The sequence below is a fragment of the Salmo salar genome, chromosome ssa22, assembly GCF_905237065.1.
Source record: "Salmo salar chromosome ssa22, Ssal_v3.1, whole genome shotgun sequence".
Lineage (NCBI taxonomy): Eukaryota > Metazoa > Chordata > Actinopteri > Salmoniformes > Salmonidae > Salmo > Salmo salar.
The window spans coordinates 33,627,542-33,655,077 of record NC_059463.1 but is presented as its reverse complement, the minus strand read 5'-3'; the positions used below and the strand labels follow the sequence as shown (position 1 = coordinate 33,655,077).

General features: G+C 41.4%; 1 protein-coding gene across 1 annotated transcript in view; it reads right to left on the bottom strand.

Annotated features, from left to right (window-relative positions):
* Positions 1–11,983: 11,983 nt before the first annotated feature.
* Positions 11,984–27,536, bottom strand: part of LOC106583249 (heterogeneous nuclear ribonucleoprotein A2 homolog 1) — a 40,670-nt gene continuing 25,117 nt past the window's right edge. Inside the window, 10 exon segments of the mRNA XM_045705309.1 lie at positions 11,984–12,120; positions 12,267–12,437; positions 12,564–12,592; positions 12,594–12,704; positions 12,801–12,876; positions 14,102–14,143; positions 14,250–14,342; positions 14,570–14,780; positions 14,927–15,061; positions 15,146–15,262. Coding sequence (XP_045561265.1) covers positions 11,984–12,120; positions 12,267–12,437; positions 12,564–12,592; positions 12,594–12,704; positions 12,801–12,876; positions 14,102–14,143; positions 14,250–14,342; positions 14,570–14,780; positions 14,927–15,061; positions 15,146–15,262 — 1,122 coding nt within the window.

Below are 27,536 nucleotides of genomic sequence, written 5' to 3'. Positions count from 1 at the left end.
TGTGATTCACATTTAATAAAACAAACAAGAACACATTTTAAAACAGTACATTTATATTTTCCAGCGGGGCTATACATTTGGGTAAGGTTTTATTCTCGCCTGAGTAGCATCGTTTCACTGCCAAAAATAAAATGATCTAGTGTTCAGCGAAATAACAACACAATGTCAAATACAGGTAGCCTAGTCAAATAATTAACATCCTATCACATTAACCGTTACTCTCTCGCGGGAAACCTTCACTCTTGTGCAGACATTTAGAAACTAAACATGACAATTTCAAAAATAAGCCACAGGAGTTTTTTGAGCGAGAATTAAGACGTCTTTCAAGTAGTAAGACATGTATAAAAGCAACAGATACCATAAGAAGGGGCTAGAAGCGTCTTATATGGTGAGCTACCGAGTGGCTAGGACAGGCAAGCACCATACTATTGTGGAGGACTTAATTCTTCCTCCTGCCGCGGATATGGCTGGGACAAGGACAAAAAAACTATACCTATGCCTTCATCAAACAACACTGTTTCACGACGCATCAGTGCCATGGCAGGATATGTTTTGAAACAATTACTGTTTCGCATACAAGCCAGTGAATTATGTGTTACAGCTGGATGAGTCAACAGACATGGTGGGCCTGGCACAGCTCCTGGTATATGTCCATTACGTTTATGGGGGTCAATTAAGGAAGATATCCTCTTCTGCAAACCACTGGGAACCAGGACAACATGAGAGGATATTTTTAAAGTACTGGACAGCTTTGTGACATCAAATTAACTTTGGTGGTTAAGATGTGTTGTTATCTGTACTGATGGTGCAAAAGCCATGACAGGGAGACATAGTGGAGTGGTAACGCGCGTGCAAACAGTTGCTCCCGACTCCACTTGGGTACACTGCAGCATCCACCGAGAGGCTCTTGCTGACAAGGGAATGCCTGACAGCTTGAAATACTTTTTGGACACTACAGTGAAAATGGTTAACTTTGTTAAAGCAAGGCCACTGAACACTTGTGTATTTTCTGCATTATGCAATGATATGGGCAGTGACCATGTAACGCTTTTACAACATACAGAAGTGCGCTGGTTATCAAGGGGCAAAGTATTGACAAATTGAGAGACAAGTTTAGTTTTCTTTACTGACCATAATTTTCACTTGTCTGACCGCTTGCATGATGTTGAGTTTCTCACACAACTGGCCTATCTGGGTGATGTTTTTTCTTGCCTGAATGATCTGAATCTAGGATTACAGGGACTCTCCGTAACTATATTCAATGTGCGGAACACATTTGAGGCTATGATTAAGAAGTTGGAGCTCTTCTCTGTCTGCATTAACAAGGACAACACACAGGTCTTTCCATCATTGTATGATTTATTTTGTGTGCAAATGAACAAGTTTACAGACAATGTCAAATGTGATATAGCGAAGCACCGGAGTGAGTTGGGTGCGCAATTACGCAGGTACTTTCCCGAAACGGATGACACAAACAACTGGATTCATTATCCCTTTCATGCCCTGCCTCCAGTCCACTTACCGATATCTGAACAAGATAACCTCATTGAAATTGCAACAAGCGGTTCTGTAAAAATTGAATTTAATCAGAAGCCACTGCCAGATTTCTGGATTGGGCTGCGCTCAGAGATTCTTGCCTTGGCAAATCGCACTGTTAAGACACTGATGCCCTTTGCAAACACGTACCTATGTGATAGTGGATTCTCGGCCCTCACTAGCATGAAAACTAAATACAGGTACAGACTGTGTGTGGAAAATGATTTAAGACAGACTCTCTCCAATACAACCCAACATTGCAGAGTTATGTGCATCCTTTCAAGCACACCCTTCTCATTAACCTGTGGTGAGTTATTCATAATTTTTTATGAACAAATAAAGTTTTATATGTAAGATGGTTAAATAAAGAGCAAAATTATTGATTATTATTATTATTATTTGTGCCCTGGTCCTATAAGAGCTCTTTGTCACTTCCCACAAGCCAGGTTGTGACAAAAACTCACACTCATTCTTATGTTTAATAAATGTATTGTATAGTGTGTGTGTGTGGCAGGCTTACAATGATGGCAAAAAACTACATTTGAGAGTGCGCTGACCCTGGTGCTAGAGGGGGTACGCAGCTGGAGGTTGAATGTTTGAAGGGGTACAGGACTATAAAACGTTTGGGAACCACTGGTATAGAGGACTGCTCCTGATGAGGAGTGCCAAATTGGCTGAACGGTAGCTTCAAAGCCTATCAATTGCCAATAAATATCATCAGCATTCCAGGGTTAAGGTTAATATAGCCTGTCGACTCACTAAATTATTCCGCTGCTATGTCTGAGACTGCCATCATTGAGTATGTTTACATGCACACTAATAATTAGATATTAAAATGATTACGGCAGTAGGCATATTATGCAATAGTCATGTAAACACCTTACTCTGCTTAATCGGTGTACGGTCAAAGTCGAAGTAAGCATACGCCAATTAAAACACCTTGTTTTCTGAGCAATCTTTCAAATTATTAAGACATGTAAACACCTTAAATCGGCATTCCAGCGGTGTATTTAATGAGCGCATGTGCTAGCACCAGCCGAGCGAGCCTCCATCTTTAGCACGAGTGGGAAGTGTTGGGAACAACAATGTATGCTTCTTAGAAATAGTTTTCACATACAAACTTTATATGTCTGAACTCAGAATCAAATATGCTTCCCAAAAATAACATGTTCGCTGTGGTAAAACGTTTATTTTGATTGGTGATGTTCTGCATTTATCAGAGTGCCATCAGGTAGCCTGATTTCAGATGTGTCCATGTAAACAGGATTATTAGGGAAATGGTTCCAATTTGCAATGTATGTAAATATTTTAGCGAGATATTATATTAATCCGACTATCCACAATAATCGCATTGTGTGCATGTAACCACACTCATTGAAGTCGTTTGTGGTGATGAGGGGCCTTGTACAAAATAAAGTAATCAGTGATTGGATGGTCTCTAACCAATCAGAGTATCATAGCCAATGACGAATTTTCAAACCGCCACTTTAAACGTGTGTTTTGGCCCAACTCATCAGTTTCTGGACCATCAAACGGTCTGAAATGTGTTGGCATTCGGTGTAGGGTCGGGGAGGTACTCAGATCCACACTCACTGTGGAGAAGAAACTATCATCTGTGGGCGTGGCATAGCGTTTGGCCAGAGCAAGTAGTCTGGGTAGCCAGGCAAGGGTTTATATACGTCATTCATCACTGTTCTGACATGTGCACTGTAGTTCCTTTGTTTCCCAAAAGGTGGCGTTATAATTCCTCTCAACTGCTGCATATGCATCCTCAAATCAAATCTGTCACATCCGTTGAATGCTATATATACACAATACAATTAATTAACATGGCTAACAGCTACTACACCATGTAATAGAAAAGGTTGGGATCACCTCTAGCCAGAGACAGTAAGGATGTGTCCATTTATGGAAACAGATAAATTAAGTCTTTACTGTTGCCTGGGCGATGAGACACAGGAAATGGAGGATAGAAAGGCCACAGTGGGGTCCCTGGGTGGTTCTGATTGGTGGCTCAATCAGACTTCAGTACAATGATCTCTGGGACACACAGGGATAGGAAGAGGAAAGTCATCATCAGATGAGGAAGTGTTGGTGCAAATGTGACGGCAGAGAACTCTTATCGCAGTAGGGACCATTTGATCTGTTCTTTTGCAGACTGAAGCACTCAGTTTGGTTAAGAGTCCCTCATCCTGTTTATGGCAGATGAAATTCATTAGCAACAAACATAACAAGGGAAAACTTATAGTTAGGTAATGTCCATCACCTCAACATCAACTACAGCTAGAATTTTCTTTAACATACAGTATGAAACAATAACGGAAGTTTCCAGGACTTTCTAACTCTGATATTTAAGGGAAAAGTGGTAGTGTGGTTACAACCAGTAATACTACTTTACAGGAACAATACATAAATTAATTAATCATTTTACTTCTGCAGACAAAAGTCTATCAGTAACCATTATGAGGCATGCGGGCCAAGGGTTGGCGATGAAGATTAATGCACAGAGTGGAAGAGGCAGACATCTGCAGCCCGTAAAATGCCTCTCAGATGGGAGCCTCCATCAGCGTGGCACTCAGAGAGTCTGCCAAGTGTAGAGCGACGCCACCTAGCTAACAGTGGAGCCTGATTAACAGCTACACTGGGAATGCTCCCCTTTGTTCTCTTCTCTTTTCAATACAATAAAGCTAAATGTAATAGCTTAATATAACGCTGGAGAGAAATGAAATCATTTTTGAAATAGCCAACAGAACAATTAGGGCTTTTCAGGGATAAAAAGAGCGCGAAGCATTAGAAATGTACCTGCTTAAGATTGTCAGCCTGACAAACCACCCAGTCAGCACTTAACCATGTTGTTCATTAATATCCAAATCACATTACTATCAAATACACGTGTTTAAATACCAGTATTGCAGAAGTATAAGAAATGTATTACAATTTTAACAAGTTTGAGTAAATATTAGATTGTTGTAAATAAGTGCAATTACCTGAGACACAGTGTGTTTTGTTAGAGGAACATCATCCCCCCTGTAAATGTGAAATTAAGGGGGGAGGGCAACAGTGCAGATCATTTTAATGTTGTCGACATCCGGGAAGCACAGTACTCAGTGAAAACAGAACCATGGTGTTTGACTGAGGAGGAGGAAGAGCATCAGTGGTCTTATGCCGAGGATGACTCCGGAAGACAGAAGAGGACATATCACTCTCAATGGCTGACATCTAAATGCTTAGAAAAATGGGCTTCCTCCCTTACCCTAAACAAACTTACTTTGAGGAGCTATTGTATCGTCTAGGGATGGGGACTAGTAGGACGGTTGATTTATATTGCGCTGAGAACCAATCCAGTCTCAGAAACCTAAAATGATGTAACAGAGTATTTAACTGGTAAACTGTGTTAGGTAGCCAACAAATTGTTTCCTGTCTTCCTATATCTTGGCTACCCCATGGTGTGATGTCTGTCGTGGACAGTATCCAGGTATGAGTGTCCAGCCATGTCTTCTACCATTGTCCTATATTCTAGATGGAAAAGTTGATTTGGTCAGAGAGTCAGAGGGCACTGTAGAGATGAGAATACAGAGACCCCTGCTTTGGGGTGAGGGGAGTTCTCTGCCACACAATCTCACCCACTGCCAAGAACAGGCCCTCCATGTTCTCCAGCAAGGCCCACCATTCTACATTTTTCCTGCAGGACACAAAGAGAGCTTAAACACACATTAGGACCTCTATGGAAACAAACAGTGGCTTACAGCACAGTCCAACCTGTACGACAACTAAATAAAGTGCAGTCTTACCTTACCAAATAGACAGTTTAGCACTGACATCAGCATCAACTGGGGAAGCAAACAACAAAACGTATCAGTGTACTGTGGGAAAAACAACACTATATAGGAAATGTTGTCACTGTGTTTTGTTAGCAAAACACCATCAGCCTACCTCATTTTCATGTGAACTGCCAATAGCATAAAATTAGAGGTAAATGTTGCTTTTGTTGACAATGGTAAGACCTTCTAGGAGTGCTATCTCAGCTGGATAAAGAAGAAGAGAGTGTTAAGTCTATGATACATCATCTTCATTATACCAGTTCTATACAGGAGCCTTCATGCAATTGAACACAGATCAGCACTTAAAGCTATTGGTAAGAGATGAAATAGCAAGTACTGGTGCCTGTGCCCATAATGTAACCTGATGTGCATATGATTCATTAGTTTTAAAACATCGGTCTGTGCGGTGTCTTGTTGAAGATGTTTTTCTCAAATGCTTTCTGCTCTTTAACGGTTGGATGTGTTTTATCATTGTACTGTTGGGCAGAAGTCAAATGGAGATCACATAACAGTGTCACAAAATAGGTCAAAGTTGGAGCATACAGAATTTGTTTTCCCTGGTAGTCTTAATGTAAAATGACACAAACCTGTTTAGGCTACATTGTATATACTCATTACTCTATTCTATGTTAATATTGACATGCTGCATACATAGCACACTGCCAGTGGGAGCAGGTAGTTCATTCATTGCTGTTTATTAGGTACCATGGCATAGTCTTTTCCCCTTCATTGTCTAGGATGAGGACAGCTTTCAGTGTACAGAGTGGGTTCCTGATGAAGAGAATATTGACTTTTGTTCAGTGAACATGTCCAACAACTAGAACAGCAAGAGCTGACTGATCTGTGATAGTGCCAATCTGACATCATCACACCCCAGGTAGTTGCCAGAAGATACCGAGCCTACCTTTGCTCGTTTACACTGAGCTGCACTAGGGTCGGAATGCAAACATGCTTACATTAAGACACCGTGGAGCCGGAGCGAGATATGGGTTGGAAAACGTACCTCAATACAGGGATGGGATATGCCACTGTACTCCAAATTTGATCTTTAACTACACCGCTCGTTTTCCTGGAAAAATGCTCTGTGTCCTCATGCAAGCTGGCAGTAGCCACCGCAGCCATTTTGGAATCGCAGTGTCAGCCAATCAGCTTCGTTGTTCATTCCATAATGGCTGCTGTGGATACTGCTAGCTAGCATGAGGATGAAAAGGGCAGTTTCCAGTAAAACTCGCAGTCTTTCAATCTTCTCAATGAAGCAGTGTGGATTATGTTCAAATTTAGTACAGTGGCATATCCCATCTCTGCATTGAGGTGTGTTTTCCAACCAATATCTGACGCTGAATCCATGGTGTCTTAATGTAACAATGATTGCGTTCCGACCCCAGTGCAGCTCAGTGTAAACAAGAGTAACCGTAGGGTCAGCATCTTCTGGCAAACTAGCTAGCTAAACTGTGTTGGGCTAACAATGGCAACTACCCAATATACCAACATCATAGTGAAACATTCAAAGAACAAATATAAACATAAGTAGCAAGAACTGCATGTACCCGATGCAGTGGATTCAGGGGACAAAATTCGCTCTGTGATTGGGCCAACACAGAAATGCGTTCAGACAGCATTGGTTGCCTTCCACTTCAGTTAAATCAGGTCGCTCCTCAAAGGGCATTTACAGAATAGCGAAATTATATAATTGAATTTCTATGGTCGCCACCTACAGCCCAGGATGTCTATGCCACAAGGTAGAAATGAATTGATAAAGTGCTCCTGAAATGTTGTAATGTCCCTGCTACAAATGTATCATTAAAAGGCACCAAGGGATGACAGAACGACCAGTTGTCTTAGTAGACTAGACTATAGAAATCTTTCATGAGACGTGGTTGTGTGCCAAAACCCCAATAGCAGGCACACTGCAAAATCCTTGGGGACTACTACTGGGATTATGCCATATACTGTTACCAATGTAGTAGGAAGGGAGAGCTGGAGGCGTTGAACCACAACCCTGGTAGCAAGGCAAGCAGACCATTGTTCCATAAAGGTCTACAGACTCCTTGGTGGAATGATGCCCTCACAACACAGAACACATTACGTATGTATTAATAAAACTGCCTAGGCTGTACTAAAACAATTCAGTATGCCTACTGGTGTGTCAGTAGTTCTGTAGTCAACTGCTGAACTTGCCAAGTTATGAGCCATGGCATGGTTTCCCACTTATCTTGCATTTCTTCCCAACATCATGCCTCCTCTGTCAGAAAATGTGACAGCTACTCTACACGTCATTACTCCACTTCCGTTAAACCCCCTAAACAGGAATTTCACATTCAGTAAATTGAAGGTGATAAAAATATGTCTAATAACACTCAATCAAGTAAAAATAGTCTCTGTACCATGTACTACAGTTGACTATACAGAATGAACTGCCTCTACACCACATACAAACAATACTTATTGTTTTAGAAACATACCTGATCTTAATAGCAAAGCTTATACAATAAAGACACACGCTTTAAAAATCTACATTTATTGCAAGTTAGTACAAAAGTTAAAATATAACTGTCCGGCAGCATTCCCGATGTGTCCCTTCTGTCCATTTAAAATGACACTGAAAGGCAAAGGTTAAAGCAATTAAAAAGTTAGTTTGGGGAAAATACTCTTCTAGCCACACAAAGCATATCTCAACTTGAAATAATCGGATGTGTGGCTAATACATCAAGCAGAGGTGGCTACATGTAAAAAATAAAAAGAGAAAAGAATCCAGCATACCCATGGTGTCAAGATTGGTCCTGCAACTGCCGGTCATCCCAGTACAGGTGTAGGGATGAGAGGTGCAAGATAAGATGTCTGCTCCAGTGCACCTTACAGCTCTGAAAATGAAAAGAGAAATATTAGAGAAAGTACTTACAAACATTATTAAAGCAATGAGTGACTTTATTCTAGATTTTTATGCGCTACAAACACCAGACCTAGTGATAAATGTTGAGGACATTGGGCCACTTATGTTGTCACAAAACGGTACAAGGGTAGCAGTCAAGGTTTGCGTCATTCAGTTATTTTGGCATCCAAAAACACTGCTATAGCCCTCCTTTTCTAAGATTAAATAATTTTGCTGGAATAAAATTCCTATGGAGTCCATGTTAGTTTATTTGCCCTGAGACGTGACATGGACTGCTAACATATCCAAAAGGTGAGTTTTACACATACAAGTTGATCAACAATATCTTACCTACCAGCATGGTATAAAACACCCCTTCCTTTCTCGAGCTGCCTCTTGCTAGTCTTACAAGAGCAATCATCTGTACTCAGAGACTGCTGCTGTCCCCTGCTTCACTGGCTCCTTTTTATGTCCCTCTCAGCTGGCTCCTCCAAATGAATGGCTAGTCAAGTTGTGTGTGTAAACTAGACTCCAATTGATTGTGAAGCTATGAGCCAACAGAAAAGCCTTTAAGAAAACTTTTGTCCAATGGCAACAATGATAATCTTATGGGGAGAATCCAACCCGGCGGCCCTGAAGCAAAAAGGCCTTTGACCTTTATTTTCACCATAGACATGGGTAAATAATCTAAATGAAAATAAACTTTTCTTAACAATGACACCTGCTTTGATGCTGAATATGGAACATAGCGTAAGTACTCTGATCATTGATGATTGTCCAATAACACTTCGTACCATCTACTCATATGTTGAGGAGTGCTCATTTCATGTAAGACAATCAACAGTTAGTTCTAGTTCTTCACACCAACATATCTAACTGTGAACCATATACAATCTGTCACTATAGGCCCTTTTGTATTGTAAGTTGCGGAAGTCAAGAGCTGGTCTTGTGGTCCCGTGTGGCTCAGTTGGTAGAGCATGGTGTTTGCATCGCCAGGGTTGTGGGTTCGATTCCCACGGGGGACCAGTACGGGGAAAAAATAAAATAAATAAATGTATGAAATGTATGCAGTCACTACTGTAAGTCGCTCTGGATAAGAGCGTCTGCTAAATGACTAAAATGTAAATGTAAAAATGTAAACAGGAACCCATCAACCAAAGTATACAATGTAAAAAAAACTGAACTGAAAAGCAGTTGATTGATCTTGATTTGGTGGCAGTTAAATCTTTAAACACACACTATCGGTGCAGGTAAAATCAAAATACCTACATAAAACCTCAGAATGCTTTTCACTTCACAAAAATAACCAAACCATATAATCCTGCTGGGAAGTATTTTGACAAGAACAGTTTGACCCACCCATTCTCCTTCCCTTTCCACATGATTTTTCCTTATCTACTGTACATCTCTTCAAGTGGCAGTGCTTGGCTGAGCGGATAAAGGAGGTAAACCTGCTGCTTCTTTTCCCCGTCACCTCTCCTAAGTAATGTAGCCTGTTGGACAATACGGAACAACATTGTTACATTTTGCACCTTTCTTCATTATCTGCTACATTTGAGGGGTCAAGAGGATAAAGCCAGGAGCAAGCCTTCAGTTCAAGCCCATTACACTGCATAGCAAAGGCAAGGAAGGCAGATCGTGTGTGTGTGTGCAGTTGGGGGGGGATGTTTCAAACTCAGTCCAATCCTTTTATATGCATGCCAAGGGGCTAAATACAGTGCCTTCAGTAAGTATTCATACCCCTTGACTTTTTCAAAATATTGTTGTTACAGACTGAATTTAAAATGGATTAAATTGAGATTTTTTTGGTCACTGGCCTACACGCAATACTCCCCAATGTCAAAGCGGAATTATGTTTAGCTTTTGTTTTTACAAATTAAAAATGTAAAACTGAACTGTCTGAGTCAATAAGAATTCAACCCCTTTTTTATGTCAAGCCGAAATAAGTTCAGGAGTAAATATGTGCTTCACAAGTCACATAATAAGTTGCATGGACTCAGTCAGTGTGCAATAATAGTGTTAAACATGATTTTTGAATGACTACCTCATCTCGGTACCCCATACATACAATTATCTGTAAGGTCCCTCAGTCGAGCAGTGAATTTCAAACACCGGTTCAACCACAAAGACCAGGGAGGTTTTCCAATACCTCGCAAAGGGTACCTATTGGTAGATGGGTAAAAATAAAAAAGCAGACATTGAATATCCCTTTGAGCATGGTGAAGTCATTAATTGCACTTTGGATGGTGTATCAATACACCTAGCCACTACAAAGATACAGGCTTCCTTCCTAACTCAGTAGCCGGAGTGGAAGGAAACCAACCGCTCTGGGATTTAACCATGAGGCCAATGGTGACTTTAAAACAGTTAAGAGTTTAACGGCTGTGATAGGAGAAAACTGAGGATGGATTAACAACATTGTAGTTACTCCACAATACTAACCTAAATGACAGAGTGAAAAGACTGTACAGAATAAAAATATTCCAAAACATGCATCCTGTTTACAACAAGCCACTAAAGTAATAATGCAAAAATTGTGACAAAGCAATTCACTTTTTGTCCTGAATACAAAGTGTGTTTGGGGCAAATCCAATAGAACACAATACTGAGTACCACTCTCCATATTTTCAAGCATAGTGGTAGCTGCATCATATTATGGATATGCTTGTAAATCGCTAAGGAATGGGGAGTTACAGGATTAAAACAAACGGAATGGAGCTAAGCACAGAAAATCTTAAGAGGAAAACCTGGTTCAGTCTGCTTTCCAGATACTGGGAGATTCATTCATTTTTCACCAGGACAACAACCTAAAACAAGGACAAACCTACACTGGAGTTGCTTACTAAGAAAAGACCGAATGTTCCTGAGTGGCCGAGTTACAGTTTTGACTTAAATCTGCTTGAAAATCTATGGCAAGATTTGAAAAATGGTTGTAGGGAAGGGTATACCTAATCAGTTGCACAACAATGCATTCACCCAAAATGTGTCTTCCGCATTTAACCCAACCACTCTGAATCAGAGGTGTGGGGGGGCTGCTTTATTCGAGGTTATCGGCACCCGGGGAAGCAGTTGTTGTTGTTGGGGGTTAACTGCCTTGCCACCCGTGTATAGCAATGATCAACAACCAACTTGACAGAGCTTGAATATATTTAAAGGATAATGGGCAAATATTGTACAATCCAGGTGTGCAAAAGTCTTAGAGACTTACCCAGAAAGACTCACAGCTGTAATCACTGCCAAATGTGATTCTCAGGGGTGTGAATACTTACGTAAACGTGATATTTCTGTATTTCATTTTCAATAAATCTGCAAAAGTTTCTAAAAACATGCTTTCACTTTGTCATTGTGGGGTATTGTGTGTATATGGGTGAAAATCTATTTAATCAATTTTGAATTCAGGCTGTAACAACAAAACGTAGAATATGTTAAGGAGTATGAATACACTGTAGATTCTGTGAAAATAAAGGTTTGCTGCTGGATCCCCCATACATAACTCAGATAATACATTTAAGCACATGTATCAAATGTTCATGTATCACGCACGGTATATGATGATTTGATTATCGCCCCCGACCCTAGGCTTACTGGCCACATGAAGGTGCTGCTTTGATTTCTAAAAACTGCTGCATCGTGTGCTTGTCAAGGAAGCCACATAGTGGAAATGACTATCTTAATTCCTCTAATGTATGGGCTCCAAGACGACATTTAACAATCCAATCAAGAGGTGCAGTACAATGTTTGTAGTACAGTGCTTACCTCAGAACCGTCGGCCTCTGGAGCCCCCTCTATAACCACCACTGGAGCCCCCTCCATAACCACCACTGGTGCCCCCCTCCATAACCACCACTGGTGCCCCCCTCCATAACCACCACTGGTGCCCCCCTCCATAACCACCTGGAGAATGGGCCAGGCCTCACATAAATGCTCAACTCAAGGGACTAGCTACTAGAGAAAAGCCTCTATCTTCCTTCCTTACAACACCAGGGACTTAAGTTCAGTTATTTTAACGTCAGGGGAAAGTGTAGCGACATGGGACTTACCGTCACCACCATATGGGCCGCTGCTCCTGCCCCCTCCACTGCCATAGCTGCCACCCCCTTTCATTGGGCCGTAGCTGGACGACGACTGGCTGTTGTAATTGCCAAAGTCATTGCAATCTCCAGCACCACCACCAGCTGTGCTGCTGCCGCCACCGTTAGCTCTATAGTTACCTGCAAGAGGACACAGATAAAAGGCATTTTACAATCCAAGCTATCCATTACATACAGCTAACCAGATTCAAAACTAAGTGATGGCACTTTTTACATGTGCAGTTTACGCTTGCGTGATTGACTTACTACCTCCGTGGTTACCACCACCGCCTGTCATTGTTGTATCCTCCTCCACAGCTGCCACCCGGGTTGCCAAAGCCGCCGCCTCCGCCATAGCCCTGGTTGCCGCCACCATACCCACCGGGGCCTTCACCATAGCCACCACACCTAAGGAAACAAGTATAACAAGTTAAGTTTTTGGACAAACCGACAACGTCCCCCTCATTCTCATTTAGAATATCTTGAAAAACTAGGCAGAGGAACTCACCATTGCCTCCATAGTTATTATATCCATCGTTATCACCATATCCTCGACCTCCTCGCCCTCCATCAAAACCACCTGGGGGGGGGGGGAATTGATCTTTACTGGTGTCAGACTAACTTGAAGCCACCTGCATTGCACCAGGGAAAACAACTAGTACATGAATTCCCTGTGGAACAAGGCTGAATATGGTTAAAATGGTAATAAAAGCCCTCGAGTGCTCATATCTCTAGGGCAGGGAATTGCCAGGGACTTTACGATACTATATTATCACAATACTTAGGGGCCGTTACGATATGTATTACGATTGCATATGTATTGCGATTCGATACTGCGATTTTATTGCAATTTGATGTTCCAAACATATTGCTCACTATATGTCTGCTGCAGAGACAAGAGAGAGTCATGAGAAAAATAGTTTGATCAGTCATGGAAATAAGTGCTGAAAACATGTTAGTTCACCATTTAAAAAGGATGGACAACAAGCTATAGGATAAAAATACAAAAAATACTGGAGTTTTGGCACAGGTACAGCCAACTAGCGTCAGCTAATTCTACCTACACACACACACACACACAGTACTAGTCAAAAGTTTGGGCACGCCTACTCATTCAAGGGTTTCTTTATTTTTACTATTTCCTACACTGTAGAAGAATAAAAATCAAAATAAACTTTATATTTTAGTTTCTTCAGAGTAGCCACCCTTTGCCTTGACAGCTTTGCACACTTTTGGCATTCTCTCAACCAGCTTCACCTGGAATGCTTTTCCAACAGTCTTGAAGGAGTTCCCACATATGCTGAGCATTTGTTGCCTGCTTTTCCTTAACTCTGCCGTCCAACTCATCCCAAACCATCTCAATTGGGTTGAGGTTGGGTGATTGTGGTCAGCACTCCATCACTCTTCTTCTTGGTTAAATAAGCCTTACAGAGCCTGGAGGTGTGTTAGGTCATTGTCCTGTTGAAAAACAAATGATAGTCCCACTACACACAAACCAGATGGGATGGTGTACTGCTGCAGAATGCTGTGGTAACCATGCTGGTTAAGTGTGCCTTGAATTATAAAGAAATCCCTGACAGTGTCACCAGCAAAGCACCATTATTCTACAATGTAGAAAATAGTACAAATAAAGAAAAACCCTGGAATGAGTAGGTGTGTCCAAACTTTTGACTGGTACTGTATACACACACACACACACTTATTTTTACAAATCAATACTTGGAGATAAAGTAGCACTATAATATGGTCCCAAAAATGTTTTCGATATGTAACTGTATCGATCCCCCCCTCTCATCATTATATACCTCCATATCCACCACCTCTGCCAAAGTGTCCACCTCTTGGCCCTGAAAGACATGCATCAAACTGGTCAGACACTTTCTCAAAGTCACGTTTAAAGCTTCAGTTGTTGCTGAGAAGCAAGGAGTTGGCAAAATAACTTTGGTCTGTAACTTCTCCAATTCCTACCTGATCGGTTAATTTCTTCCTTTGACAAAGCCTTCCTCACTTCACAGTTGTGATCATTCACTGTATGATACTTCTGGACTGCAAAGGGAGAAAACAGATGGTTAAAAACATATCAGTAAATTACTTGAACTGAAAAAAAAATGAAACATCTAAAAAAATCATTGGGGTTTGGCCCGAGTAGGCAGTCATTGAAAATAAGAATTTGTTCTTAACTGACTTGCCTATTTAAATAAAGGTCAGAATTTAAAAAATAAATAAAAAATAAACACAACAGCAGCTTTTCTGTACCAATGGTGTTGACTTACTGACAATCCTATTGACTGAATCGTGATCATCAAATGTAACAAAGGCAAATCCCCTCTTCTTCCCACTGGTTCTATCAGTCATGATGTCGATGACTTCAATCTTGCCAAACTGATTAAAGTGGTCCCTAAGATGGTGCTCCTCTGTGTCCTCCTTGATTCCACCCACAAAGATCTTCTTCACCGTCGTGTGAGCACCTGGCCTAGAGGAATCCTGTCCAACACACATTACATTCAATCACTTCAAAGACAATCAGAAGATCCTCAAAAAGGACATTTCACCACTGTTCAACTTCATATTAATCACCAGCACCACCCCAACATATATGAAAACAGCTGGTTTCTATGTTTTGTAGTCACATCAGACATAGTTTACCTCTCTGGACCGTCAACCTTGTGAGGACGAGCCTCCATTGATGCATCAACTTCATCCACTGAGCTGTATGTGACAAAGCCAAAGCCCCTTGATCTCTTTGTGACTGGATCTGTCATCACCTGAGGAATGAATTGGCACTGTTAATTTGCTGATACAATTAGGAAAGCCAAAATACCCTAATATTATGAAAAATGTATACTCACCACACAATCTGAGAGGGATCCCCATCGTTCAAAATAGTTCCGCAAACTCTCGTCGGTGGTCTCGAAACTCAGCCCACCAATGGAGAGCTTGCGGAGCTACTCCGGCTCACGGGGATACTGAAATGAATAATAGCAGGGAAACAAAATGTGTTAGACCGGTAATGGCTATAGATAGCACATCTATCTATAGTTATATGTTACTACAACCGCCAGAAATGGTCTACTGTACCGTTAAAATGCATTTTTAACGCAAATATCTTAGTTAGCTCTTTAAAGTCAGCGACACAAGCCTAAGAGGTTCTCACAGAGAGCGCTAGATAGTTAGTTAGCCAGCCAATCTTGCTAGCATCACTGCGCGCCCTCGACTAAGTTACTAACTAGTACTTCTAGTTTAGCCGGCTAGTGTAATAAAGATAATCTAACGTTTTACCTAATGATATATAAGGAGGGCATTTGCACAACATGCTTCACACAGCACTGACAAAACAGGAAATCCCCTGACCATGACCTGACGGCCAGTGTCGCATAACATCTTGTGACTACAGACACACAGACATGGGTCAGCAGAAACACACATACACACACACTCAAGCACCCATCCCTGAGGGCTGGGTGACAAGAACAAAGAACACTGTCAAAGACCAATGAGGAGTCGACACCACCCAAGGACCGGACCAGCCCACTGCTCAACGACCAGTCAGGAGAACGAATCTACCAGACTCAACCTACGTCATCACATTACAGATACAATGTATAAAATGAATGCACAACATGTTTCGGGGCTCTCTCTTCTGCTAGTTCCCTAAGAGCTAAACGAACGAGCCGGTGCACGCTCAGCCAAATATCTTTGTCTCATAATAAACAGCCTTACTATATACTGAATCCACCTGGTCCAGCGTCTTGACTTGGTCTCCTTCTCAAGTAACTTTCATCAACAAAATTGGTAGCAGAGGATGGTTTCAAACTCCTGAAATTCGGTCCATTTAGTGGTTGATGTGGGAGGAGACAAGTTCGGGACAATTTCGCAAGGACGGGTGACCTGTTCGCAGGAGACATCGGCGATTCTGCCCGCCCCAGGAAACTGATCAACGAGCTCGACTAAATAAGGTAAGCAGAGCCTGTTAAAACAAAATCTGCATATTGTATTGTAGCCTTATCCAAATTCTGATCAGTAGTACTGTGCGTGAGTATGAATTGTTGTCTAAATTGTAATAACTGTAATTAAAATGTTAAGGCCGAACTCAAAGATATTTGACTGAATAGATTTTTAATTATTTAAAGAAGCCTGTGAGGCGTCCTGTGTGGACTAGTAGCCTGTGTGGCGATCCTGTGTGGATCTGTGAGCCTGTGTGGCGTCCTGTGTGGACTGGTCCTGTGTGGACCCGGAGCCTGTGTGGCCCAACATTGATAGCATAAATCTGTGAGATTCGGGGAATGACTGGTCTGGCCACCCGCTGAAATTCACCCGTATTTTTCAGGTTTATTTAAAGTAAATAAGCAGGCCTGTGTGGCCCCAAATTTTAGGGAAACGACTGTTGGTATGGGGGAGGACTGATTTTGGAATCGGCTGCAATCTACCCATGTCATACAGAAAACTTAAAAAGTGGTAGATTCATTCGGCTGAAAGAAATGAGTATTAGAATAGGTATTGTTTAAACTTATAGAATAGGCTGATTCAGCCTCGTCCCGAATGTCAGTAAATTATTTACTGCTCGGTGTGACATTATAAATGTGTGGCTCCTTCTGACGTGACACTATAATTGTTAACCCCGTCCCGGATGTCAGTCAATTTCTTTGCTGCCCGGTAGTCAGTGAAGGTGTCGTAATTTGTTTTAATTGTATTTGTATAACCAATTGTGAAAGTGTATAATCCCTGTCGAGTAATTGTATGTAACATAAGGGTCCGTTCCTTGAGACCCCGAACATTAAGTTAGAGCCTAATTTGGACTACACGATTGTGGTGATAAATTGAAAAGGCCGCCGTGCCGTGGGTATTGCCTGGGAGATTAGACAAGGAATAACACTTTGTTTACGAGGGTGGGGCACCAGAGATAAGTCAGTGTCCGCGCCGTGAATAAATCGCTGGTTCCAACCAGCGACGGGCTAAGTATACAAAGTTAGTGGAACGCGCCACTCAAACCCTTAAGGCTAAATAGCTAAGGTATGTGCAGGTTTGAATATGCCTGGTCCACCAAGGGAGGGAGGTCATATGCCCGCCCTTGATGTACAACAAATTGTAATGTCTGTATGTGAGAAAACTGATGGAACTTTCTGCATCTCTCTCCACACAGATCCGCAAGGTCCAAGAGGGGGAGTGTTGGGAGACTCGCCACCACTGAAGGTAAAAGTTGGGGACTGGGTGAGGGTCAAGGTCCACAAGAGAAAGTGGCTGGAACCCAGGTGGACTGGGCCGTACGAAGTGAAGGAAGTTACTTCACAGTCTGTCCAGGTCAAAGGTAAATCAGGAGCACCTTGGCACCACCTTACACATTGCACTCCAGCCCCAACCCCTTCCAGAACTTTGACTGAAACCAGGGCCGATTTGCGCGCCCTACATAAATTCGATTCCAACCACTGAAACCTTAGTTGGGGAAAATGGGACAATGGCTTCCGTTTCCACGACCTAAGGCACCACGCCCAGGGTCGGGGTACCTCCCTCCCTGGGAGAGGCTGGGGATATCAGCTCCCCTGTTTGTTATTTTTGTGAGTGTACACTACTAGGCTGATCACCACCGCTATTGACCCTGGTCAGGCTGATAGGGGCCTAATGTTTCCTTTGCTTCAGGTGGAAGACACTGAACCCGAGTATGCATTCGAATAGTTTAGTTTTCACGCCTGCCACGCGGGAGGCCCGGGTTCGGATCCCAGCCCATGCACCATGGGACTAAAATGTAAGAAGATATGTTTTGCCTGGAGAGACACGGTTGCTTAAGATATAAATGTAACGTTTTGATAGCTTGATTAGTTTAAATTGAAAGGCTAACTAATTAGAAAATAATAGCGAGGGAATTTTGATATAATACGATGTCTGTTGCTGGAAATGGCATACAGAGAAAGAGTTGAATGATGTTATTTTTATAAGTATGGCGATTTACATGTTACTTTTAAAGTCTTGGATATTTCATAAATGTGAAGCTGGTTATTGATTCTTGGTTTGAATGTTTAGGTAACACCAGTGCATTAGAAAAGGAAGTTTATGTATTTAAACATTATACTCTGTTTCCATTACGTGGAAAAATGTCAAGTCATTAAAGTGAATTACAGGTGGAGTTAATTTTATAATTAACTGGGAAGGTGCACATTGAACACAGTTGTGTATAATGGCAGGGTATTCCTAGCAAACAGAATGGGCTGGTTTGCAGACAAACTGAAAGGGTTTTAAGGTTTTAAGCAATCTTGGGTCAAATTGGTTAAATAGTACGTTAAAATATGGGGTTTCATAGATTGAAGTACAGTATTGTATCCAAGGGTAGCGCATGTTCAATTAAGTTTAAAACTAATGATTGGGGGAATACAATGGAAGTATAAGTATTTTTAGGTTTTGTTTGTAGTTAACTTTTGGGTTTCTGAATCGGTGTAGTATGAGGAAATGTTGACCAAGCGGTTATTTTATGGAATAAGGAGCGCTTAGCTCTTTGGGGAAAAGTTCCTAGGGACAGGATATCTTAAAGGCGTAGACACACATGGCATTTTGAAGTTTTGTTTTCTGAGTTTTGATTAAGCACGTGAAATTATTTTAATAGGGAATGTTCTGGGAAATTGAGATACAAAATGTAGATAAAGGTACTAGCTTCATTTGTCTAATATAGTAAGAAACACGGTTCTGAAAAGGGGGTGGGACTTTTAACCCCTCTGGTGACTTTTCCGGTGTGGTCTGATCAGCCACATTGAAAAGCCATTTGGATGGTGAATTTAAGGTCATTGGTGTTATTGATTTTAAGGGAATTTGTAGAACTGATAATTATGATGGAGTTAAAGTTCTTAGAGACAATTGATAATTTGAACCAATGAGAAGACTAAAAGGGCAAAGCCTTAGAATAAGGGTAGGCTTTCTTAAGTCTATTTTCCTAGAACAATAAGGGTACATTAATTTTCCTTTATGGTAGTTCAGATGTTTATTTTCCCTTAGGAAGTCAGCTGTGGTTGTAAGCAGTGGAAGAGATTTAACACAACAAGGCTGTGGAATTGATATACTAGTATTACTATATTTTGTTGTGAATAAGTTTAATAATGGTAGACTTATGTCAACAGAACAGGGATACATGACATCTGTAGGTGATCCAGGATTATTGAGGGTATCGAGATAAATTTAAGTAGATATGCAATATCTAGACAGGTTGATTTTTCTAAAGTTCAGGAGTGCAACCAAGGAGACAATGAGACATTTAGTCAATATTTGGAAACAACCATATTATGAGAAAAAGCTGGAGACAGATAGAAGGGCAGACAGAGAGATCCTCCCCTGCACTGCTGAAACCTTGAGGTTTGGGGAGTAGCAGGAAGAAAGGAGGGGGGCCAGCAGGAGTAGATAGGAAGAGAATTTGGTTAACTTAGCTTTAGGATATTAATTCAATGAGAGACTATCGGCTCCATTGGCAGGCATGTATTTTAGTTTTGATTTGAAGTTTATGTTTGGTAAATTCGCTAGGAGGAGATATGATCATTTTGTTGAAAGTAATTGTTACCATAACTAAAAGGGCAATGAAAGCTTAGTTGGTTTCAGGTGTTAGACACTGAACCATTGCCCAGACACTATTCTGCACAGTGGGCCGAAATAGTAGCATTGACTAGAACCGGTGAAATAAGAAAGGAGAGAAAAGTTACTATTTACACAGACAAGCACATAGACATTTAAAACCATACAAAGCAGCATAGATAAATCTTAAAGACGATAAGAAACTTGACAGAGGATTGTTAAATGATAGCCAAGGATGAAGGCCCCAGGGAGAATTGGACATGTGGAAAATGAAAGGGGGAAATCCTACAAGAGAAGGACTGACATAAGGATAATTTGTTTAGATATGCAGCAATATTTATACATGGCTTGAGCCATGTATAAATAGGGGGAGTATGATAGAGCAATCGTTAGAGGCGATAGAACAGGTTAGGATAATTACTTAAACAAATTGTTTGTTGTAGAATATCCATTCCAACTTTTGGAAATTGACTTATTGAACTATTCCGAATTGAGGGGAAGGAGGGGTGTTTAACAATAACAGATAAGTATAGCAAATGGGTAGAAGCGTTCCCAACTTACTTGGTGGACATGATTATGGTAGCTAGAATATTAGGACAAGATATAATCCCTAGTGTTGATACTGGGATCTATCTCTTTAAATGATGGATGACAGTTTAGCTAATCAGGTAGAGCCTATAGAATGCCAGAGTTAGGGAGAATAGAGATACCAGAACAGGTAGACATAGAAATTGAAGAAATACTAGCAGAGCACATGAGAAGACTGTTTGTTAACCAAACCCGTATGTCCAAGATTTTGTGTTCAACAGGTGAATTACAGGAGAAGGTGATTCACTCAATCCAACCAGGAGACTGGGTGTGGATCCAGTCCCTGAGGAGAAAAGACTGGTAGCAGTCCCGTTGGGAAGGCCCATACCAGGTTCTGTTAAACCACTGCCTTTTCCATTAGAAAAGCTGAAAGAGTCACTTGGGTCCACGTTACCCACTGCAAGGAGGTATGTACACATATGAACCCTGCTGATCACACACAGAGTTAGGAGAAGAACCGATACCAACAGGGTCCGGGGGTTACCTCCTTAACGAAGATTTCCTATCCCGACCGTTCATCACTGTGTGTGCTCCTAGAGGTGTGAGTATGGGGTGGTACCTAGCAGAGAGACTAAGGGCAGGAGAGGGTTGGCGGTTTTTGGGAATAGTAGAGACTCTGAGCTGCATCGTAGTCTTGGTAACCTTTCTGATACATTCAGATCCACCACCTTACGGTACTAATCATACGATACCGTTGTCATTGAGAAGAAGTATAAGATAAACTATATAATACACTGATGAGTGACATACAGAATAAGGAATCAAAGAAGATCAAGATGTAGAATTTAAGGTAAACATTTAACAATTTCCTGGGGAAGCAGACAACTGTACAGGAATTGGGGTTGGCCAGATTCAAGTACTCAGCCAACCCACCTCAGTTCACCTAAATTCCGGATGAATACCAGTGTTATAGATACAAGAATGGCACCGAGAACTTTGATGATTTTAATGACTGAAAGGTAATTGGTAATGTGACTGACTTAGGTTTGAGAGATGAATAGAACATTCTTAACCTCACAGCACCTATAACTCATGAAGGGTGGGCTAGTACCAGCAAAGGACGCATACGACGGAAATTACCACAAAGGGTGGTTAGCTTGCGCCCTGGGGTTATTGGTCCAACCAGTTCGAGTTAGTCATCAGAGGCCAGTTATAGGGGGCTAAAGTAGGCACAGGAGGAGTTTTGACCAGGATGGGAGTAGCTTTGTCTAGAGGGATGCTATTGGCATCCTCAGGGAAGTTCCAGATGAATACAAAGCTATGAATCAAATATGTGAAGGCTTTAACACTACATTATTTCGGTGGTTGACAATAAATAGAAATGTGGATTGGATTAATGACGTCTTTTATAATCAACAGAGATTCATGAATGAAAACGGGGATGCAGTAAAGAGGTTCTCTGACCAATTATCCGCCACCTCCCTCATGACCTGGTAAAATACACTGACTCTCGATATGTTATTGGCAGAAGAGGGCAGTGTAGGTAGAATGATTAGGTTCATTGCTGCACGTACATTCCTGATAACACATCCCATGTTTGGGAAATGGAAAAGTGTTGTAAGAACTGTATTATGGGCAGCTTTCACCTGTATGAGTGTGTTTGGGTTGTGTGGTTGTTGTTTGGTCCCGTGTGCAAGAGGTTTAATCACCAGAACTCTAGAGAGATGATAACGGAGCAGATGGTGAGCTACGGACCGAGTCAAAGTTCAGATCAATGAGACGACAAGTACCTACCGCCGAGCAAGGTGGAGGATTCATTCAAATATGAGGAGCACATGTTAAATGAGACCATCTATTGGGATGCATGAATTAGTTTGAATTTGTGTGAAATTTCTGAATCCAATCAAAATAGATGTGTTATAATGTATGTGAAATATCTAGCAAAACGGGTGGATTGTAATGGTAATGATATGATTTTAATCCCTATTGAGACTTGACAAGCTATCTGCTGAGGTGAGACGTGAAGAGGGGGACTCACAAAATTGGTCTCTGACAAATTTGTGTACTTCCGTTTGTTTGTTTTCACTCCCGCTGTGCTGCAGCTTGTTCTTTTTTGTCACGTCTTGCAGACGTGAAGAGGGGGATTTGTAGAGGGGGATTTGTAATAAAGATAATCTAACGTTTTACCTAATGATATATAAGGAGGGCATTTGCACAACATGCTTCACGCAGCCTTGTGAATGTTGACCTGTTTAAAGGTCTTACTCACCTCGGCTACGGAGAGCGTGATCACACAGTCGTCCGGAACAGCTGATGCTCTCATGCATGCCTCAGTGTTGCTTGCCTCGAAGCGAGCATAGAAGTGATTTAGCCCATCTGGTAGGCTCGTGTCACTGGGCAGCTCGCAGCTGTGCTTCCCTTTGTAGTCTGTGTAGTACAATACAAGCCGGTGTAATACAATTCAATCTTAGCCCTGTATTGACGCTTTGCCTGTTTGATGGTTCGTCGGAGGGCATAGCAGGATTTCTTATAAGCTTCCGGGTTAGAGTCCCGCACCTTGAAAGCGGCAGCTCTACCCTTTAGATCAGTGCGAATGTTGCCTGTATTCCATGGCTTCTGGTTGGGGTATGTACGTACAGTTACGTACAGTTACTGTGGGGACGACATCCTCGATGCACTTATTGATACAGCTAGTGACTGATGTGGTGTACTCCTCAATGCCATTGGAAGAATCCCGGAACATGTTCCAGTCTGTGGTAGCAAAACAGTCCTGTAGTTTAGCATCTGCTTCATCTGACCACTTTTATATAGACCGAGTCACTTGTGCTTCCTGCTTTAATTTTTGCTTGTAGGCAGGAATCAGGAGGATAGAATTGTGGTCGGATTTACCAAATGGAGGGCGAGGGAGAGCTTTGTACGCATCTCTGTGTGTGGAGTACAGGTGATCTAGAAGTTTTTTCCCTCTGGAAAAAACATGTTGATAGAAATGAGGTAGAACTGATTTATGGTTTACCTATTTTCCTAGTCGGCTTGTGTATTCTATGCAATGTAAGTATTCCTCTCCAGGTGCATTCAAGTTATCACCAAATAATTTATTAAACACAGTTTTACAAGGAAGGTCTACAATAGCCTCATCAGAATTCTGTAAGGTAGCACCATGGTGTAGCCGGAGGACAGCTAGCCTGTTTGGGATAGGGGGCAGTATTTTCACGGCCGGATAAAAAACGTACCCGATTTAATCTGGTTACTACTCCTGCCCAGAAACTAGAATATGCATACAATTAGTAGATTTGGATAGAAAACACTCTAACGTTTCTAAAACTGTTTGAATGGTGTCTGTGAGTATAACAGAACTCATATGGCAGGCCAAAACCTGAGAAGATTTTTTATCCGGCCGTGTCAATACTTCCCTACTCCCCCCCTACCCCCAACAGGTTAAAATAATTATGTTTTTTGTGAACGTTTATCGTGAGTAATTTAATAAATTCACTGGAAGTTTGCGGTGGGTATGCTAGTTCTGAACATCACATGCTAATGTAAAAAGCTGTTTTTTGATATAAATATGAACTTGATTGAACAAAACATGCATGTATTGTATAACATAATGTCCTAGGAGTGTCATCTGATGAAGATCATCAAAGGTTAGTGCTGCATTTAGCTGTGGTTTTGGTTTTTGTGACATATATGCTTGCTTTGAAAATGGCTGTGTGATTATTTTTGGCAGGGTACTCTCCTGACATAATCTAATGTTTTGCTTTCGCTGTAAAGCCTTTTTGAAATCGGACAATGTGGTTAGATTAACGAGAGTCTTGTCTTTAAAATGGTGTAAAATAGTCATATGTTTGAGAAATTGAAGTTATAGCATTTTTGAGGTATTTGTATTTCGCGCCATGCTCTACCATTGGATATTGGTGAGGCGTTCCGCTAGCGGAACGTCTGTCCCTAAAAGGCTAGCATATGTCCTCCACTGGGTACATTAACTTAAAAAAACCTAGGAGGCTCATTGTTTTCACCCCCTTCTATAGACTTACACAGTAATTATGACAACTTCCTGATGACATCCTCCAACCTATCAGAGCTCTTGCAGCATAAACTGTTCACCCAATCAAAAGATCAGAGAATGAATCTAGTACTGAAAGCATAAGCTACAGCTAGCTAGCACTGCAGTGCATAAAATGTGGTGAGTAGTTGACTCAAAGAGAGAAAAAGACAATAGCTGAACAGTTTTGAAAAAAAGTAATTTCTCCCAAAATTAAGGAGAAGAGAGAGAGTTGGTTATATTTCATAGTATATATTTTTTCACTTTCACTTACTTAGCTAGTGTCAAATGCAGCTAGCTCGTTTAGGATACTCAAACACACAGCACAAACAGAGAGGGATGCAATGTTAGCTAACTGGCTTCGGATATCCAACGATTGAACTCTTCCAAGTCAAGGTAACTGTTTAACTGATTGCTGCTTACTGCACTGTACTGCATGATTGTAGTGGGTTTACTAACACGTTAGTTCTAGTAGCTATGTTGACTATGACCTGACAGCGATGTACATTTTACATTTTAGTCATTTAGCAGACGCTCTTATCCAGAGCGACTGACAGTAGTGAATGCATACATTTCATACATTTTTTTTCTTCTTTTTTTCTCTACTGGCCCCCCGTGGGAATCGAACCCACAACCCTGGCGTTGCACACACCATGCTGGCGTTACAAACACCATGCTCTACCTACTGAGCCACAGGGAATGACCGTAGGCTGTGTATCGGTTAGAGGTCATGATATGAAGGTTTGGCTTGGAAAGGATTTTTCGCCTGGTCACACACAGCTGATGTGTTATGCACTGAAGTCTACAAGTGAAGGGAAAAGGTGAGAGGAGGAGATAGTTGCGAGAAGGAATTATATATACAACGAGCTGTTTATGTGTATGGTATGAAAGGAAACTGTATTTGCATGTGATCAGGGGTGTACTGATTGCGCCGATTCTGTTAAAACGTTTCTTAAACAGAAGCAAAAGGAACGAAATGGGGATAAACACCTGAATTTGTCCAATAGAATCAAAATCAAATCAAATTTGTCACATGCGCCGAATACAACAGGTGTGGACCTTACCGTGAAATGCTTACTTACAAGCCTTTAACCAACAATGCAGTTCAAGAAATAGAGTTAAGAAAATGTTTGCTAAATAAAGAGTAAAAAATGAAATGAAAAGTAACACAAGATCACTTTTGGTATTTGGTATTTTATTAGGATTAACCTGTCTGGGCTAGGGGGCAGTATTTTCACGGCCGGATGAAAAACGTACCCAATTTAAACAGGTTACTACTCTGGCCCAGAAACTAGAATATGCATATTATTAGTAGATTTGGAGAAAACTCATTTTTCAATATTCTGAGTACATAGCTCAGCCATCACGGTGAGCTATACAGACACCCGCCAAGTTCGTGGCAAACTAAACTCAGAATTAGTATTAGAAATATTCTCTTACCTTTGCTGATCTTCGTCAGAATGCACTCCCAGGACTGCTACTTCCACAAGAAGTGTTGTTTTTGTTCCAAATAATCCATATTTATGTCCAAATACCTCCGTTTTGTTCGTGCGTACAGATCACTTATCCAAAGGCATAACGCGCGAGTGCGGAACCAGAGACGAAAAGTCAAAATGTTCCATTACCGTACTTAGAAGCATGTCAAACGATGTTTAAAATCAATCTTTATGGTATTTTTAACATAAAATTGCGATAATATTCCAACCGGACAATAGCTTATTCATTCAAGGAGAAAAAGAAGCATATCCGTGCATGTCCAATCCCTTTGTTGCCAGGCAGACCACTCTGAAACTGAGCTCCTATTATCTGCCCAGTGACAGGAGAATGCTCAAACCACTTTCTGAAGGCTTTAGACAGCCAATGGAAGCCTTAGGAAGTGCAACGTAACCCCACGGATACTGTAGTTTCGAAAGGGACTAGAAAGAAGAACTACAATTCTCAGATCCTCCACTTCCTGGTTGACTTTTTCTCAGGTTTTTGCCTGCCATATGAGTTCTGTTATACTCACAGACACCATTCAAACAGTTTTAGAAACTTCAGAGTGTTTTCTATCCAAATCTACTAATAATATGCATATTCTAGTTTCTGGGCCAGAGTAGTAACCTGTATAAATTGGGTACGTTTTTCATCCGGCCGTGAAAATACTGCCCCCTAGCCCAGACAGGTTAAGGAGGTAACCCCCGGACTCTGTTGGTACTCGGTTCTTCTCCTAACTCTGTTTGTGATCAGCAGTGCTCATATGTGTACATACCTTCTTGCAGTGGATAATGTGGACCCAAGGGACTCTCTCAGCTTTTCTAATGGCAAAGGCAGTGGTTTAACAGAACCTGGTATGGGGCTGCTTTCAGTTTTTTCTCCTCAGGGACTGGATCCACACCCAGTCTTCTGGTTGGATTGAGTGAATCACCTTCTCCTGTAATTCACCTGTTGGACACAAAATCTTGGACATACGGGTTTGGTTAACAAACAGTCTTCTCATGTGTCTGTTAGTATATCTTCAACTTCTATGTCTACCTGTTCTGGTCTCTCTAACTCTGGCATTCTATTTGTTCTACCTGATTAGCTAAATGTAATTCATAATTTAAAGAGATAGATCCTACTAAACCACTCTAGGGATAATATTTTGACCTCATATTTTAGCTACCCTATTCGTGTCCACCAAGTAAGTTGGTAACGCTTCTACCCATTTGCTATACTTATCTATTATTGTTAATGCAATCATACAGGTGCTATCCCCCAAATCCGTGAATAAAGAGCACTGACCTTATGTTTTTGCAGCTGAGGTTTCAATGTTGGTCAGATCTCGTCACCACTTCTGTCGTATACCAATTCGCCACCGGCCTGTAAAGAACCCTCAGCAAGGGGCCAGGTCTTTAATCTACGGATATTTCATCCGCCCGTGCACGGTTTCGGTGTCTCCATGGAATGACAGGAGCAGGTATTGAGATACGGCTCTCGAAGGACCAAGCTGTCAAATAATTAACAATCAATAAGCCTTGACTAATTCCCAAGGTTTGTAAGACAATTGGTTAATAATTAGGCAAAGACTCAGCATCTGCAAAAGGTTTGTACGGTTTATTCAGAGAACGTTCTGCCGAACATTACACAAAGAAGTTAATTTTATTCTC